Source organism: Erythrolamprus reginae, chromosome 3 (genome assembly GCF_031021105.1).
Source record: "Erythrolamprus reginae isolate rEryReg1 chromosome 3, rEryReg1.hap1, whole genome shotgun sequence".
Classification (NCBI taxonomy): Eukaryota; Metazoa; Chordata; class Lepidosauria; order Squamata; family Dipsadidae; genus Erythrolamprus; species Erythrolamprus reginae.
The window spans coordinates 41,263,468-41,280,265 of record NC_091952.1 but is presented as its reverse complement, the minus strand read 5'-3'; the positions used below and the strand labels follow the sequence as shown (position 1 = coordinate 41,280,265).

Genomic DNA, 16,798 nt, shown 5'->3' with positions numbered 1-16,798 from the left:
TGTTAAGGGAAGGCTTGTGACACTGTTCATAGCCAAAAATAGTGTATTTACTTCCGCATCTCTACTTCACGGAAATTCGATTTTCGCGGGCGGTCTCGGAACGCATCCCCTGCGAAAATCGAGGGAGCACTGTATACAGTGAGACAATGACAACAAACACTACATGTTGTGGTTCCGTCTGAGGCCCCTCCGGGAACGGCTGACCTTCTGTCGGTTTCCAGCTCAGAGGGAGAGGCTGAGGAACAGGAGGTGCAGACAGACGAGGAGGAGGAATCCCAGGCTGAAGAAGAGGGAGGACAGCCAGAGTCCCACCAGGGGGAGCTCTCCCCAGCAAGCAGCCTGGATTCCTTAGAGGAAAGTGCACAAGCCATAATTGATCTGCGACAACGAAGAGCTACTCAGAGACGGAATCAATTGGCTAAATACTTTCAGCATTAAAGTGGCAACAGCTGGGTTTGGGTGTGGTGCTCTTGGGAAGGGCTAAAAGGCAGACCCACCCTTCCTGGCTTGTGGAGTTTTATCTTTGAGAGTCGTGGGACCTGACTGTGAACTTTGGCGTCTTGGAATCCTGGTTTGTGCCTTTGACTATTGAAACCTTGGGGGGGGGGGGGTTGCCAGCAAGAAGCTTGCTGTATTGTCTGGACATCAGGACCCTGCTGTACCGTATTATATCCTGTCTGTTGGGAAGAACAGGTTTTCCTCTGTGCTTATTTTTTCCAGTTATAAAATACTTTTGGCTTTTACCAGAGTGTCTGGCTGTTTTTTCCAGTTGGTGTTGAGGTCTGGGGGAACCCAGACAGAACACTACATTTACATAAAATATGAAAAAACAAGCAAGAAATATGTTTCTTCTCTCCTTCTATGGTAGGAACTGTTGACAGCGTCCTTTTTTATTCTTGGCGGTGTTAAGACCAGTGGTTTGAGTTATGTATTATTATAGTTAAGTTCTTATAATGTAGGTTCTATTCAAATAGACAGAACAAAAATTCTATTGATTATTTAAAAGTTGCTCTTTGTAATATTTCTTTATCTCGCAGCACTGTGAAAAGGTGTTCTTTTATTTAACCAGGTGTAAAAATCTTCCCATATTTGGTAATATTTCATTTTTTCTTTTTCTTTTAGTTCCATTGTTAGTTTATCTGCTTCAGCACAGTCTAACATTTTTTTTATTAAATTCCATTCATTTGGCATATTTTCGTTTTTCCAAAATTGTGCTATGGCTGTTCTCGTTGATGTTATTAAATGAGTCTACAGAGAAGGGCAGCATAGAAATATAATTAATAACAACATATTAATTATATTTCTATGCTGCCCTTCTCTGTAGACTCAGGGCGGTTCACAACAGAGGTAAAATAATCTGGTCCAATGCCGTGTAGGGCTTTATAGGTCACAACCAACACTTTGAATTGCGTTCGGAGACCAATCGACAGCCAATGCATCTCGCGGAGTGCTGGAGAGACATGGGTATATCTTGGGAAGCCCATGACGACTCGCGTGGCCGCATTTTGCACCACCTGCAGTCTTCAAATGGTCTTCAGAGGTAGCCCCTTGTAGAGAGCATTGCAGTAGTCGAACCTCGAGGTGAAAAGGGCATGAGTGACTCTGAGACGAGACACCCCTGTCCAAATCCTTTTAGAACTTGGTTTTTCTCTTTCTTTCACTACCCAAGTTCTTCCTCTGCTGTGCTAGGCAAGAGCTATTCCTTGTAGAGCCTTCATGGCACTTTTTGTGTTTTCTTGGTTGAAATACAATAAAATAGACATGTTTTAAAAATAAAAATTGAAATGATGGTAATGTGTGGAATAAACCACTGTGTGTTCATTCAATCCGGGCTCTCAAAATATTGCGTGAGGCATTTTTCTACTGGTTTAACTGTTTCCATTGCTGCTTTTCGTTTTTTCCTGCAGGGTGGTCATGTGTTGACTCCTCTTCCTTATGCCATACCTATGAAGCCAGGCTCAGCTGTAAGTATAGCTCTGGCATATTTTCTTTGTATGCAGGAGGGTTATTGCACAGCTTTATCTTGTATACCAATTATTAGTTTAGTTTAGTTTTATTGGATTTATATGCCGCCCCTCTCCGAAAACTCGGGGCGGCTAACAGCAATCATAAACAGTATACAGTAATAATCCAATACTAAAAGCAAATTAAAAACCCCTTAATATAAAAAACCAAACATGCATACAAACATACCATACATACAATTGTAAAGGCCTAGGGGGAGAAGGAATCTTAATTCCCCCATGCCTGGCGGCAGAGGTGGGTTTTAAGTAGCTTGCGAAAGGCAAGGAGGGTGGGGGCAATTCTAATCTCTGGGGGGAGTTGGTTCCAGAGGGCCGGGGCCGCCACAGAGAAGGCTCTTCCCCTGGGCCCCGCCAAGCAGCATTGTTTAGTTGACGGGACCCGGAGAAGACCCACTCTGTGGGACCTAACTGGTCGCTGGGATTTGTGCGGCAAAAGATGGTCCCTGAGATAATCTGGTCCGGTGCCATGAAGGGCTTTATAGGTCATAAACAACACTTTGAATTGTGACCGGAAACTGATAGGCAACCAATGCAGACTGTGGAGTGTTGGTGTGACATGGGCATATTTAGGGAAGCCCATGATTGCTCTCGCAGCTGCCCTATCTGGACCAGGAAGGATGATATACACAGTCATTCAAATATGTAAGTCAATAGGGTAGATGCCAGGGAAAGTTGCAAGCTGCTGGGATAAGACTCCCCCACCTATGGACCCACCCCAAGCCCCTTTATGCTTGTTTTAAGAGCCAGAATGGCGCAGTGGTTAGAGTGCAGCAGTGCAGGCTACTTCAGTTAACTTCTAGCTGTAGTTCAGCAGTTCAAATCTCACCACCGGGTCAAGGTTGACTCAGCCTTCCATCCTTCCGAGGTGGGTAAAATGAGGACCCAGATTGTTGGGAGCAATACGCTGATTTTGTAAACAGCTTAGCACTACGAAGCAGTGTCTAAGTCTAAATGCCATTGCTATTGTTTTCCCTAGACCAGGCCTATCAAACTGGTGGCCCATGGGCCAGATACGATCCGCACAGGCGACACCCACCCTGGCTCCTCAAAGGCAAAAAGCATCGTGGTATGTCACAATACACCCCACGATGTAATCGGGTTTCACACCCCTGCCCTAGCCACTCATATACCACTGCACGCCCTCATTAACATCACCTCTCTGCACCCTTGTGGTGCCTCTTACTACATCTGGCAATCTCACACTACTTACCAGAGCTTACAAAACTTTTGCCAGACCCATCCTCAAATACAGCTCATCTGTTTGGAACCCATATCGCATCTCAGACATTAACACCCTTGAAAATGTCCAAAGATACTTCACCAGAAGAGCCCTTCACTCCTCCACTCGAAATAGAATACCCTACGAGACTAGAACTAAGACGCCTTAAACAAGATCTAAGTATTGCCCACAAGATCATATGCTGCAACGTCCTGTTGGCGAGTACTTCAGCTTCAACCACAACAAAACGAGCAAACAACAGATTTAAACTTAATATTAACCGCTCCAAACTTGACTGTAAAAAATATGACTTCAGTAACCGAGTTGTCAAAGCGTGGAACTCATGACCAGACTCCATAGTGTCATCCCCAAACCCCCAACACTTTACCCTTAGATTATCTACGGTTGACCTATCCAGATTCCTAAGAGGTCAGTAAGGGGCGAGTACAAGTGCACTAGAGTCCCTTCGGTCCCCTGTCCTATTGCTCTCCTATATCTCCTATACCTTTCTTCTATTCCTCTATCTCTTCTTCTATTCTTTTATTGATATGTTCTATTACTTTATCTTCTTTTCTATTCTTTCTTAGATATATTTTACTATGAGTATCACCTCTATAACCTTCATCATGTATTTTACTATGTGTATATAGATTTATACCCACTAAAACCCTCATTGTGTATTGGACAAAATAAATAAATAAATAAATAAATAAACAAACAAATAAATAAATAAATCTCCATTGTAGCCTCACACACCTCCATGCACCGTCACACACAGTTCCAAACCTCACCACACACTCCTGTGCCCCCATGTGCCTACTTCTCTTACTCCCACCCTGACCTTCACCAAATCTTCATCACCCAATGCACACTCCCACTGAGCTTTGTTCTTCCCCCTTACACACCCCGTTGTGCTCTTCCAACTCGACAGCAGCCCCTTCTATTTGCCAGTCTTCTTGTGAGCGACCAGGGACTTGCAATTTCCTGCTGGGCTTCCCCATTTGACTTGGCTGTGGGAAGTTGTAGAGAAAGCTGCCTCACAATGTGGGATTCAGTTAACCATGCAACTGGAATGCATTGTTGGGCAATGCAATTGTGCTTTATGACTGTATTGGATAGTATTGGAAATTCAACTTCTAGTTGCTATCATGAGTGGAGGGCTACCCTTAAAGTATTTCATGGGTTGTTTTAGGGACCATCTTTTTCCAGTTATCTTTATCCATGTGGTCAGTGAGTTGACCACAAGTGGATTGGTTTCTGGCTTTCTCATTTGCTATAGCATGCTTGTCTCGTGTTTTAATTGTTTCTTGATCTTTTGGTTGTATGGTTTTTAATTTTTTTAAAAAAGTTTTTAATTTTTATTTCCATACAGACAAATTTCACATATTTATTATCTCATTCCTCATTTCAGTCTTTTACAAAATCTTTACTCATATATTCTACACTGCTCAAAAAAATAAAGGGAACATTCAAAGAACATATCCTAGATCTGAATGAATGAAATATTCTCATTGAATACTTTGTTCTGTACAAAGTTGAATGTGCTGACAACATGTGAAATTGATTGTCAATCAGTGTTGCTTCCTAAGTGGACAGTTTGATTTCACAGAAGTTTGATTTACTTGAAGTTATATTGTGTTGTTTAAGTGTTTCCTTTATTTTTTTGAGCAGTACATATTTATCTTCTTGCTTTAGTAGTTCAAGGTTGCTTTTTTACTATCCACCCTTCCTATCTCCTATAGGTGTTCCTTCTCTTTCTTCTTACCTCCCCTTCCCCCTTCTCCTTCTAATCCTACTTCCCCTTCCTTCTCTCCTTCTCCTCTTCCCTAGTTTTGTTAGCCACCCATGGCCACATTTGCAAAATATGCAGTCATATAAATCAATTAAGTGAATGAGTAGCCTTTAAAGAGAAAAGGTTTAATTCCTGAAATCCACCCTGAAATTTGAATTTAATAATAAAGCTACAGCAGTTTTAAAAAAAGAAATCCTTGAAAATCTGTTTATATAATTGCATAGGTAGGCTGTAAGACATCTATAGATTACTTGGTGTTTCCAGCTGTCTTTTCTGTGGCAAATTTCTGCAATGCACTCAAACATCCAATTTCCTCTTTAAAGTCCCTTCAACCACATTAAAGAAAAAAAGACTGAATATCGTTAATTCACCTACACAAAATCTCTACATAGCTACACAAAATCATAAAATATCCTTCCAGATTGAAAAAGGTTGCCATCCCTACTGTATAAAGAGATTGGGTTTGTCTTCAGTTCTGGGTTGATGTTCCTTTCAAGTCTAGCTGCCATCTGTCCATATACTTAGATTTGATCTTTAAAATCTTTCTAAAAATATTTCTGGCAGACTTTTCCTTTCTTTGGAGTGGTCCCTGCAGTGTTGGATGAATCCGGGGAAGAGTTAGAAGGAGAAGCAGAAGGTTATCTGGTAAGAGAACACTATGATGATGGATAGCATAATGTAATCACTGTATGGAGTTTCATGGTTCAAATTCCAAGTTTTGCCTGGACTGTTTGTGCTTAATTCAGTTTCCATACTGCATTTTGACATCCCAACTGGAAGCTGATGAGAGAACACTACTTTTGGTTCTGTTTTTTTTAATTTTATATTTAAAATACATGTTATAAGTGGTGTGCAATGAAGACTCTTTTGCTTCAGATTGCCCCTCATAAACTTCTCTATTTTCCCATTTATCAGGATTAGTAACTGTTTAATTGTAGGATAAATTAGGGAAGATATAATAATAATAATAATAATAATAATAATAATAATAATAATAATAATAATAATTTATTGGATTTGTATGCCGTCCCTCTCCGCAGACTCGAGGTGGCTAACAACAATAATAAAAACAACATGTACAATCCAATAATAAAAAACAACTAAAACCCCTATTATAAAACCAAACATACACACAAACATACCATGCATAACTTGTAATGGCCTACGGGACCATGTTCCAATACCCGAGGGGTTGCTACAGAGAGGAGGGTGTCAGGCTGTTTTCCAAAGCACCAGAAGGCCAGATAGAAGCTGACCAAAGAGAGATATAACCTGGAAATAAGGAGGAACTTTCTGACCGTGAGCGATCAACCAGTGGAACAGCTTTCCTGCGGGAGGTTGTGAGCGCTCCAATACTTGGGGCTTTCAAAGGGAGATTGGACTGCTTTATGTCTGAAGTGGTCTAGGGTCTCCTGCTTGGGCAAGGAGTGGACTAGATGACCTACAAGGTCCTTTCCAACTCTAATAAAATATATACATATATTTCAGTGAAGAAATAAGTATAGAAGACATCACCTCTTCCTCTTCCAGTGTTTGAACACAGCTTTTATTTAAACATACCAATTAGTAATAATCCCTCTAGTTATGGGATTCTATACCACAGATATTTTGGCTCTGTTCAGCACTATATGTAGTTTTGAGGGAGTGTTTGGGAAGTTTGGATTGCTTTCTAAAAGTGGACACAGTACACTTTGTCTACTTATCTTGGGTTAATTTGCATGGCTTTTCCCCCGCACTTTAAAAAAATCAGTAGACCATGGATATGCCTGCAGAATAGACTGGTGCTCAGTAGCTGAAAAATAACTACTGTAAGGGTGAGGTTGGAGGACAAAGTTGCTTGGGAGCTATCCAGCCTCTGGGTCTGATTGCCACATTTCTGTTTATCTGATAAAAATTCTGTTTCTGAAGTTATTACTTTGACTTTAGAGCAGACTAATCCTCATTGTTTGTGCTAATATTTATTCATTATGCTATCACCTAAAATTATAAATTAATAAATTTTTTATGAAATATGAAACTTTCCAAGGTCTATCACTGCCACATTCCTGAACAGTGAAATATTTGTCAGTATATTGTATTGTTTTGTTTGTTTTAATTCTGTGTTTTGACATCAAGCAGACTTCTGTCCAAGTGCTTTCTTAATATAATGGCATGTAGTTGGGAACTGGGCTATTCTTTTTATCATATCAAAAATATGGTATGTGGAACAAACTACAGTTGTGTGTATCATGGACAGTGCTAAACATTAACCATGATTTACAACCCAATTGTTCGGGTTTGTACATATACATACATATGCATATACAAATCATTTAAATCATATTATACAGTGTTCCCTCGATTTTCGCGGCTTTGAACTTTGCGAAGTCTATACCATGGTTTTTCAAAAATATTAATTAAAAAATACTTCGCGTTTTTTCCCCCTATACCATGGTTTTCCCGCCCGATGATGTCATATGTCATCGCCAAACTTTCGTCCGCCTTTAATAAATATTTTTAAAATAAACTTTAATAAATAAACATGATGAGTAATAATCTAAATGGTTGCTAAGGGAATGGGAAATTGTAATTTAGGGGTTTAAAGTGTTAAGGGAAGGCTTGTAATACTGTTCAAAGCCAAAATTAGTGTATTTACTTCCGCACCTCTACTTCGCGGAAATTCGACTTTTGTGGACGGTCTTGGAACGCATCTCCCGCGAAAATTGAGGGAACACTGTATTTTGCTTGAACTTAACCAGTGAAGTTTTCTTTCCTTACATATCTCACCTATAATCATTTTTAGGTTTTTAAGCAACCATGGCCTGGAGTAATGCGCACAGTATACAAAAATCACCAGAGGTTTGAGGCAACCTATTTCCAAAAGTTTCCTGGTTATTATATGACTGGAGATGGTGAGTCTTCACAAAGGAACTTTGACTGAAAAATATTATCTTATGAAACTTACTTCCTGTTTAATTTGGAAATAGTTAAGCGTGTTAGAAGTTCTCCTAAATGCACTTTTCTACTATGACCTCATCAGTTTCCAACAGTTACAACTGAATTCTTCTAAAGTAGAACTCTTATAGATCTCAGCTTTTTAAAGATACTATTCAGAGCCCTGAAATGAAGCACATTTTCTCATGCATGCAATCACTTGACTGCTTTTGAAGTTTCTTCAAGCAGAGTTCCCATCCTTTCCCCTCAAAATCTTTACTGTTTCACCTCTCACATTCCTGGTGAGATCTTCTTAGGGTAGGCTTCCATAATCCACCCCTTAATTCTTTGTCCATTTGCTCAGACAGAAGTGAGTAAACCTGTGGTTTCAGCATCCTTGCCCTTTCTCAAGGTTATTTGAGCAGCCAAAAAATACTGAATGTGAATACTAATTCCAGAAGATAATACATGGTGTACATTAAAGTTAATAAATTAATTGAATAGTAAATGAGGGATTCACCTCACCCCATGAAATAACTAAAGAAGTTTAAATGTAAGAAACATTTTTTTTAGAATTTGATTTTCCCAAACTCTGGCGGATTAAATAGTATGAATGTTTTAGGTTTTCTTATAAATTATTCTGGGTTTGAACCTCTAAGTCTTGGATTTCATCACATGCATTATAGGCCCAGGTATAAGGGCTGAAAAATTGAGGGGCAAAGATTGAGAGGAACTTAAAATCTACAGGCTTTTAATTTTGTCTTTCTTCCAGGCTGCAAGAGAGATAAAGATGGTTATTATTGGATCACAGGTCGAATTGATGACATGCTGAATGTTTCTGGTAAGAGCCAAATTCTTGTGGAAGGATAAAAATTGCTTGTACAATTCTCTTGTTGACATAATAAGATTTTTAACATCTTTAGGCCTTGGTCTTCACCCCAAAGATTACGCTTTAAAAGAAAGAAAGAAAGAAAGAAAGAAAGAAAGAAAGAAAGAGGGGGTGGGAGGAAGGAAGGAAGGAAAGGAAGGAAGGAAGGAAGGAAGAAAGAAAGAAAGAAAGAAAGAAAGAAAGAAAGAAAGAAAGAAAGAAAGAAAGAAAGAAAGAAAGGAGAAATGTGTTTGGAACTATGTTTGGTCATTGCTGGAAAATACAACCCATGATAAAGGAGAAAAATATCCAGTATTTACCCTTTGTCCTACCAGAAACAGTTTTCATGGTGCTAGTTTTAATGCGACATGGTAAGCAATAAATGCTTATGGCCTTAAAATTGTTTCTGTGCTTTTGCCAAAGGAAAAGGGAACCAATAAAGAGCTTTTTAACTTACATGTCTACAGCACACAACTATACATTGTTGTGCGTAGCATGATTTGTACATAATTTATATTTTTATATTTATATCCTAATATTATTTGAGATATTTTTAATTTCCTCTAAGAAGCTCAAAGTTATCCTATATTTGTACCACACAATACAAATATGAAGAAAGCTAGCATATAATATATTTAAATTATTATTATATAATTAATATTACATATTTAAAAATAAAATCCTAGCAAGCTGTGCCATGCATGAAGAAGCTATGGATTATTTTAATGGCGGACTATTAAACACTATTGGGAGAAATGGAAGCCTCAATGCCTACTAATATTGCTAATTTTCATTAGGTACTGTACAACTATATGGGGACATGGTGGTTCAGTGGCTAAGATGCTGAGTTTGTTGATCAGAAAGGTCAGCAGTTTGGCAGTTCGAATCCCTAACACTGTGTAATGGAGTGAGCTCCAGTTACTTGTCCCAGTTTGTCAACCTAGCAGCTCAAAAGCATGTAAAAATGCAAGTAGAAAAATAGGGACCACTTTAGGAGGGAAAGGTAACAGTATGCTGTGAACCTTCTGTGTTTAGTCATGCTGGACGCATGACCACAGAGAAGTCTTCGGACAGCCTGGCTCTTCGGCTTTGAAACAGAGATGAGCACTGCCCCCTACAGTAGGGAACGACTAGCATGTATGTGCGAGGGGAACCTTTGCCTTACAACTATAAATTCTCATTCTCTATAAAATTAGCTTTTGTGTCAGCATTTTATGTCTTCGGAGAAGGGCGGCATACAAGTCTATTTTATTTTTATTTTTATTATTATTATTAATAATAATAATAATAATAATAATAATAATAATCTCAAATTGTATTTTTCAACTTTTACAATATGATTATTTCCTAAGAATAAAGAAATAAAAGCAAGGGAATTAATCAAAAAATTGGTACCACCTTTATGATCTGATCTATAGCTTGATTCAATCATATACTGGTATATGGTTTTATATATATATATGTGTATGTATGTACTCATTTTATATATATATGTATGTATGTATGTATGTCATATGTTTTTTTGCTGAATTTGAAAATTAAGGGATAGATCTATTTAAATTAAGGATAGATCTATTTCGGCCTTATTTTGGCCTCATCAGCTAGCCATACCCACTGGGACTTGGGGCAAAACAAATTTTAGGAAAATCTTGTTTCTTTTTTTTGCAGGGCACTTACTGAGCACAGCGGAGGTTGAATCGGCGCTTGTGGAACATACTTCTATCTCGGAGGCAGCCGTAGTTAGCCACCCACACCCTGTAAAGGGAGAATGCCTCTACTGTTTTGTGACTCTGAAGGATGGGCATGATTTCACAAACAAACTGATTGATGAACTGAAGAAACAAGGTTATTGTATTGGCTGTAGTCATAGAAGCATGCTGAAGGTGTACATCAATCCAGATAGATTGATAAAAAATCTATTAGATTGTGGAAAATAGGACACAAGGATCCTGAATATAGAATGTCGGAAGCAGGAATGAGCAATTTGTGGTCCTCCAGATCTTGCAGAAATTAATTTGCAGCAGCCCCAGTCAGAATGGGGTCAGTAATGGGGAAGGTTGGGATTTATATTCTGTGGGAAAGCTATGGCATGCCCATCTCTGTATTCAAGTCTGTCTAAGCATAATCTAGTTAGATTACTAGAGTTTAGCAATAGCAATAGCACTTAGATTTATATACCACTTCACAGTGCTTTACAGCCCTCTCTAAGCAGTTTACAGAATCAGCGTACTGCCCCCAACAATCTGGGTTCTCATTTTACCCACCTTGGAAGGATGGAAAACTGAGTCAACCTTGAGCCTGGTGAGATTTGATCTGCCAAACTGCTGGCAGCCAGTGATCAGCAGAAGTAGCCTGCAGTACTGCACTCTAACCACTGTGCCACCCCAGCACTTCTCCTGGTTAAACATAATTGTCCCAAATCTAGCAATTCCAGATTTTTTCAAGTCTGCAGCTTCCTAGCCAACATGGCCAAATTTGGGGTTTTACCAGAATTCTGGATCCCAGGCTTGGGGAAAAAAAACCTTATCAATTTATTTAAAAAATAAATTGAATATCACATGGGACCTTTGGTATTTAAATTATTCAATCTCAGTCTGATATTTTATGGAGCCAAATGTCTTCCCCATTAGTGGAGCTGATATAGCATCAACATATATAGCAAAAGGGAAGTCCTATATAAGGGATGTAGTGGTCTCTATCCCTTGATTACCCATGAGCGTTGTTGTTGTGGCTTTTCTGGGTAAAATCCATGTCTATCAGAATGCCTTGTTTCTCGATCTGGCTGAAAGAGAACTTTTCAAATCAAAAGGACACCTTTTGGTTCTGTCTAAACTAAATTTAGTCCTTGCCTTTCAAGATATGCCCTTGCTACCAGCTGACATCCACTTCCAGTACTTAAGAACACACTGTACACCCATGAACACAGTGGGATTTCTGCAAAAATGTGTACATAGTGACTCTCCAACTGCCAGCAAGTAAAGAATGCATTGGCATACTTAATGTTTATCTGGCCCAGGCCTTTTACATAATTCTGCTATTTCTTAATAGGCAGAGAGAAAGAATTGCTAGGATTTCTTTGTCTTACAATAGTCTTTTGGGAATAAGTAACCACTGAGTAGTCCCTTTCCAGTTAAAAATAAATTCTGAAAAATCCTTGAGCCCCTTGAAAGCATTTTAATGAGGAAGATTATTCTACGAAATACATTTGCATTTGGATTTTTAAGAATTTTAATCTTGCTTTTGTAACTGTAAGAGCTTGTGAGAGTGGGAGTATCCAAGGTAATTTTTTTAGTTCATATAGGAAGAGGTGTGGATTCCAGGGGAAGTATTGCCAGATATAACCACCTCCACCTCCCAAATTCTATACAACAGATAGGGATCCCATAACATATATTATTATACCAGTAGTTGCAATGGGAGCAAATGTGTGTAACTCAGAGTATGTTGCCTTGCTTCAATTTTTTGAACTTGGTTTTTGGGTTATAGGCTTGTAATTCTAATATTTAAGGGACTGCTATAGAGAAGCTAGGCAACATGCCATCTCTGAGTTACACATATTTGCTCTCATTGCAACTATAATAATATGTTATAGAATCCCTATGTGTATAGAAGAATATGTATCATCCTCTAGGGCAGGGGTGGGCAATTAATTTTGCCATGGGGCCACATGAGAAATTGGGATGGTTTTAGAGTGGGCCGGCGGGGGGAGGATTGAGCGAGCCTTCCCGGCCCACGGAGAGCCTTGCCCAAGGAGCCTCACCCGAGGAGTGCTCCCACCTACCCACTGCCTCAGCCCGGGTTCCCCTCACGGCCGAGATGTGGGCTTGGAGGCGCTGCCGGCAAGGCGAACCCGGGCTGGCTAGCTTAGGTCTCCATTCGGGCTAGAGTCTAGGGGCAGATTGAAATTCTGGGACTGAACATATCTAAATAGAGACAAGACCCCAATTATCAGCCATCTCATGGAAGAATTCAAATGACTTTTCTGAACATCTCTTTAAAAAATATATATACTCAATTTTTTTTGATCATAGGAACTAAAACAGTCATTTTCTTATTTGCAGTAAGAGAAAAGATTGGTCCTATTGCAACCCCAGATTATATCCAGAATGCTCCTGGTCTGCCCAAAACCCGCTCAGGTATATTTTGATTTTGATACCTGTTACTGTATGTTGCAGACTCTTGCTTGCTACTAAATGCTATATTTATTGTTGTGCTTCAGGAGTCAGTGTGAGAATTTAAGTCTTTAGAAATTAATGGGCAACTAATCTGTACATTTACAGCTTCTTAATTAGACAGTCATTTTATTTCCACACATAAACACTTACTAAAGGCTTTTACAAGCTATGTGTAGGTGTGTATATCTATTACAGGATGAGGCTGAACTTGCTTTGGCCAGAGTATATCCTTTTACAACAGTGATTATTCTTTTTACAAAACGCCCCAAAAAATCCAAACATCATCATCATCATCATTATTATTATTATTTATTAGATTTGTATGCTGCCCCTCTCCGGAGATTCCAGATACATTAGTATCTGAGTTCAGAATATCATTATTTTAAGATCCAGGGTCCCTGGGTGCATCCATTATGTGTCAGATTTGATTTGTGAATGTATTTTCATTGTCTAGAAACAGCTGCATAAATCTTAACTGTCTTGCAAATCATTTGACTCCAGCTTCTTTGCATGACAGATTTAGCGGGTCACATAAATTATATTTTGTACAGGATTAATAATTAATCAATTCCCTCATTTCTCTGTCATAACCAAAGTCAATTTAAATACTGCTTAAATATTTATTTAATAGCTATTTATACAAATAACTTAAATATTTTCTTTATAGGTAAAATTATGCGGCGGGTGTTAAGGAAGATTGCAAAAAATGACCGGGAACTGGGCGATACCTCAACAGTAGCAGATCCAGCAGTTATAAACCATCTTTTCAGTAACAGGTGTGAGACAATAATGTAGCAGGGCTATCCTACCAAAGCAACAGAAATGCAAGAATTTGATGAGACTATGGCGCCTGAGAGACAATGACTTGGAATGGGAAATTGCTGTGTGCTGCTCTGAATATAAGATCCTGGAGAGAAGACAAACTGGTGCTCCAACATCCAATCCTTTCATGTTGTAAATCTAGCTTTGTGCCTCTAGAACTGAGTGTGTTATATTGTAGTCCAATACTCCACATATGAAAGTTCAGCCTCATTCACCCAATATTTCAATCATGTTTATTTTTACATTTAACATGCTATATAATTGGTGGAGCTTAGAACATTAAGATAACTGGTATGAAGAGGCTTTCCTCCTGAGCTGTAGTTATGAGCCTTTAAAAGGCTTGAGAACTAATAGATTAAGCAGTAATCCTCATGTTGAGGTAGTATTACTGTAATACATATTTTAACAATTAAGCATTTATTTTAACAAAAATTATCCCGAGTACCCCAGCTGCACAGCGTAGGAAATGAGACATTTTAAAGAAAACTCTCAAATATGAAGCTGTGTAAAATTATTTTTCCAGTGTTACCTCTGTTGAAATGTAGACTGGAAATATTATACTTTTTTGTTTCCCCAAAGGAATAACACTATCTACAGATTCTAATTTTCAATAATGCTTGTGTGCTTGAATGCACACATTTGAACTTTTGCAGTATATTGTTCCACCATGGATCTAACTTCAGCTGTCCTTCTCATTAAAGCTGTGCTGTATGCCTAGATATTCTATAGAGGAAGGTGCTCTTTTTTTTGCTAGAAATATTTGGTGCAATGTCAATGCTAGTTGAATCTGGGGAGAGATATATATCTATTAATTTCATTAATGGATGAGCAGCAGATGCTATAAATATTAAAGGAAGTAATTGTGTGATCAGCTTGTGATCCACAATCATGTAAAGGAAGTGAATAAATATATTTAGAGATTCTGGACTGTTATAATGTGTCTGGTTACACTGAGGAAATGTCTTCCAGATATACTTAAACTTACTCAAATTGATCCTGCTTTCTCCAAGTGATCATTGTGTAGATCATGTGTATGACCAAAGTCAAGCTGCTGCTCTTAGGAAACAAAACGGACACCAAACAGCAGACACATTTTCTTCAGTTCAATGACTTTACTCATAGTTCATTAATCTTGCTTCTTCTTGAAATTAGGAAGGTTCTCATTGAAAGAGCAAAGACAAAATCAAATTTAGTTTTATATGCAACATGGGTACTTAGGTGAGAAAAACGCAAACCCTTTAATCCTTACAGGTTAATATATGTGTAAGATGGGAAAAGTTTGTTTCAAAATTGCCAAGGCATTACAATATATAGCACTATTCATCTTGGAATGTCTTTGTATTAGAAACTGCTATTTACTATCCAAAACATTTTTTTTTGCCTATGATAACCATGTCCCTTGTTTTGATAACCATGTTGTTGCATCCCTGAAGATGTCTGCATTATCTATTGAACAGCTTACAACTGTATGCCCCCCCCCATACTGTGTATTTGACTACTATGACCGTTACTTTATCTTTGCTCATGGGTATATTTCTCCTTTTTTAATCTGCTGGTGGTAGTCTAAATGTACTTGTGTGTGATCTGCAACATTGATATGCCTTTAATTATGTTTTACAGCACCGATAGGCCAGTGGCTTACTAAATGCTGTTGATACAAATTCCTCTTATTTTTGGACACAGAATGATATAAATATGGCTGGGAAATGGGAAAAAATGTTTTAATTGGAATAAATTAAAAAGATAAAACACAATAATAGTGGGTGTTTTATGTTCCTTGTTTTGAATGATAAAGCAGGACTCTCGCCTGTTTTTCTCAACATTTCTGGCATTGTTTCTTCTATCTGCATTAACTTAAAGTTAAGAGGCCACAACATAGCTGGTTCCCTAAAGCAAGACTTATGTTTAACTCTTTACAGATAGTCCTCAATGTACAACCACAATTGAGCCCAAAGTTTTTGTTGCTAAGCAAGAGTTAAGTGAGTTTTGCTCCATTTTATGCTTTTTCTTGCCGGTTACGGTAAGTGAATCGCTGCAGTTGTTAATTTAGTAACAGGGTTACGTAAATCTTGCTTCCCCATTGATTAATAAAGTAGCAAAAGGTCATCACATGACCATAAGATGCCGCAGCTGTTATATGACTAAAATGCCAAGTGGCTGAATTTTGATCACATAACCATAGATGCTGGAATGGTTTTAACTGTGAAAAATGGTCATAAGACTTTTTTTGTTCAATGCTGTTGTAACTTTGAACAATCTCTATACAAACCTTTGTAAGTTGAGGACTACCTGTTTTCAAATTGGGACTCGTTATTAGGGTTGTGCATTGCTTTGGATTTACAGGCAAAGAGGTGACCTGGCTGCATCTTCCTAAAACAAGGAAGGTGTCTTGCAGTTGCAGACATCAATCATGCAATCCCAGGAAGGATGGTTGCTTTAAAGAATTGCAAAGCTGTGTTGTGTAAACGTCCCTGTGCATCAGAGCATGTTTTTGCCTTTGAATACAAAGCAATGTATATCCTTATACTATTACTTGGTTGCAGTACACCTTTATCAACAAGGGTAGATAAAAGTACATAATAAAATGTGATCCATTGATTTCATTTGCTTCAAATCTAGTGAAAATGGTCTACTAGCTTGCAGTTGAATCTAAATTATGCAATAAAGCTAAAGAAAAACCAGTAGCATGTCTTCTGCATCATGGAAGGGTTGTACTGGTGGATTATAAATCTATCTACTCAAAGCTTCAGGTTTGAGGTCCGCTTATCCTTTTCCAAATTATGGCTATATAAAGCTACAGTTTATACTTAGTAAGAGTATACATGGCTATATAGTCATACCAAATTGCTGTCTTTCTTATATGCTGATAACAGTAACTGGACTCTGCTGATTTATTAAAATGTAAAATTTAACATCATATCGTATGAAATATCACACCATAAAATATTTCCAGCTTTACAAATATAACTGGTGAATATATCAGAA

General features: G+C 38.2%; 1 protein-coding gene across 2 annotated transcripts in view; it reads left to right on the top strand.

Moving 5' to 3' along the window:
* The window catches only part of ACSS2 (acyl-CoA synthetase short chain family member 2), a 76,921-nt gene extending 61,354 nt beyond the window's left edge, over nucleotides 1-15,567 (top strand). For both annotated transcript variants that reach the window (XM_070744896.1, XM_070744895.1), the window contains 7 exons: nucleotides 1,908-1,964; nucleotides 5,600-5,680; nucleotides 7,818-7,926; nucleotides 8,721-8,789; nucleotides 10,485-10,661; nucleotides 12,878-12,952; nucleotides 13,659-15,567. In XM_070744896.1, coding sequence (XP_070600997.1) covers nucleotides 1,908-1,964; nucleotides 5,600-5,680; nucleotides 7,818-7,926; nucleotides 8,721-8,789; nucleotides 10,485-10,661; nucleotides 12,878-12,952; nucleotides 13,659-13,786 — 696 coding nt within the window. In that variant the 3' untranslated portion in view covers nucleotides 13,787-15,567. The remainder of the gene's footprint in view (nucleotides 1-1,907; nucleotides 1,965-5,599; nucleotides 5,681-7,817; nucleotides 7,927-8,720; nucleotides 8,790-10,484; nucleotides 10,662-12,877; nucleotides 12,953-13,658) is intronic.
* Nucleotides 15,568-16,798: the final 1,231 nt, after the last annotated feature.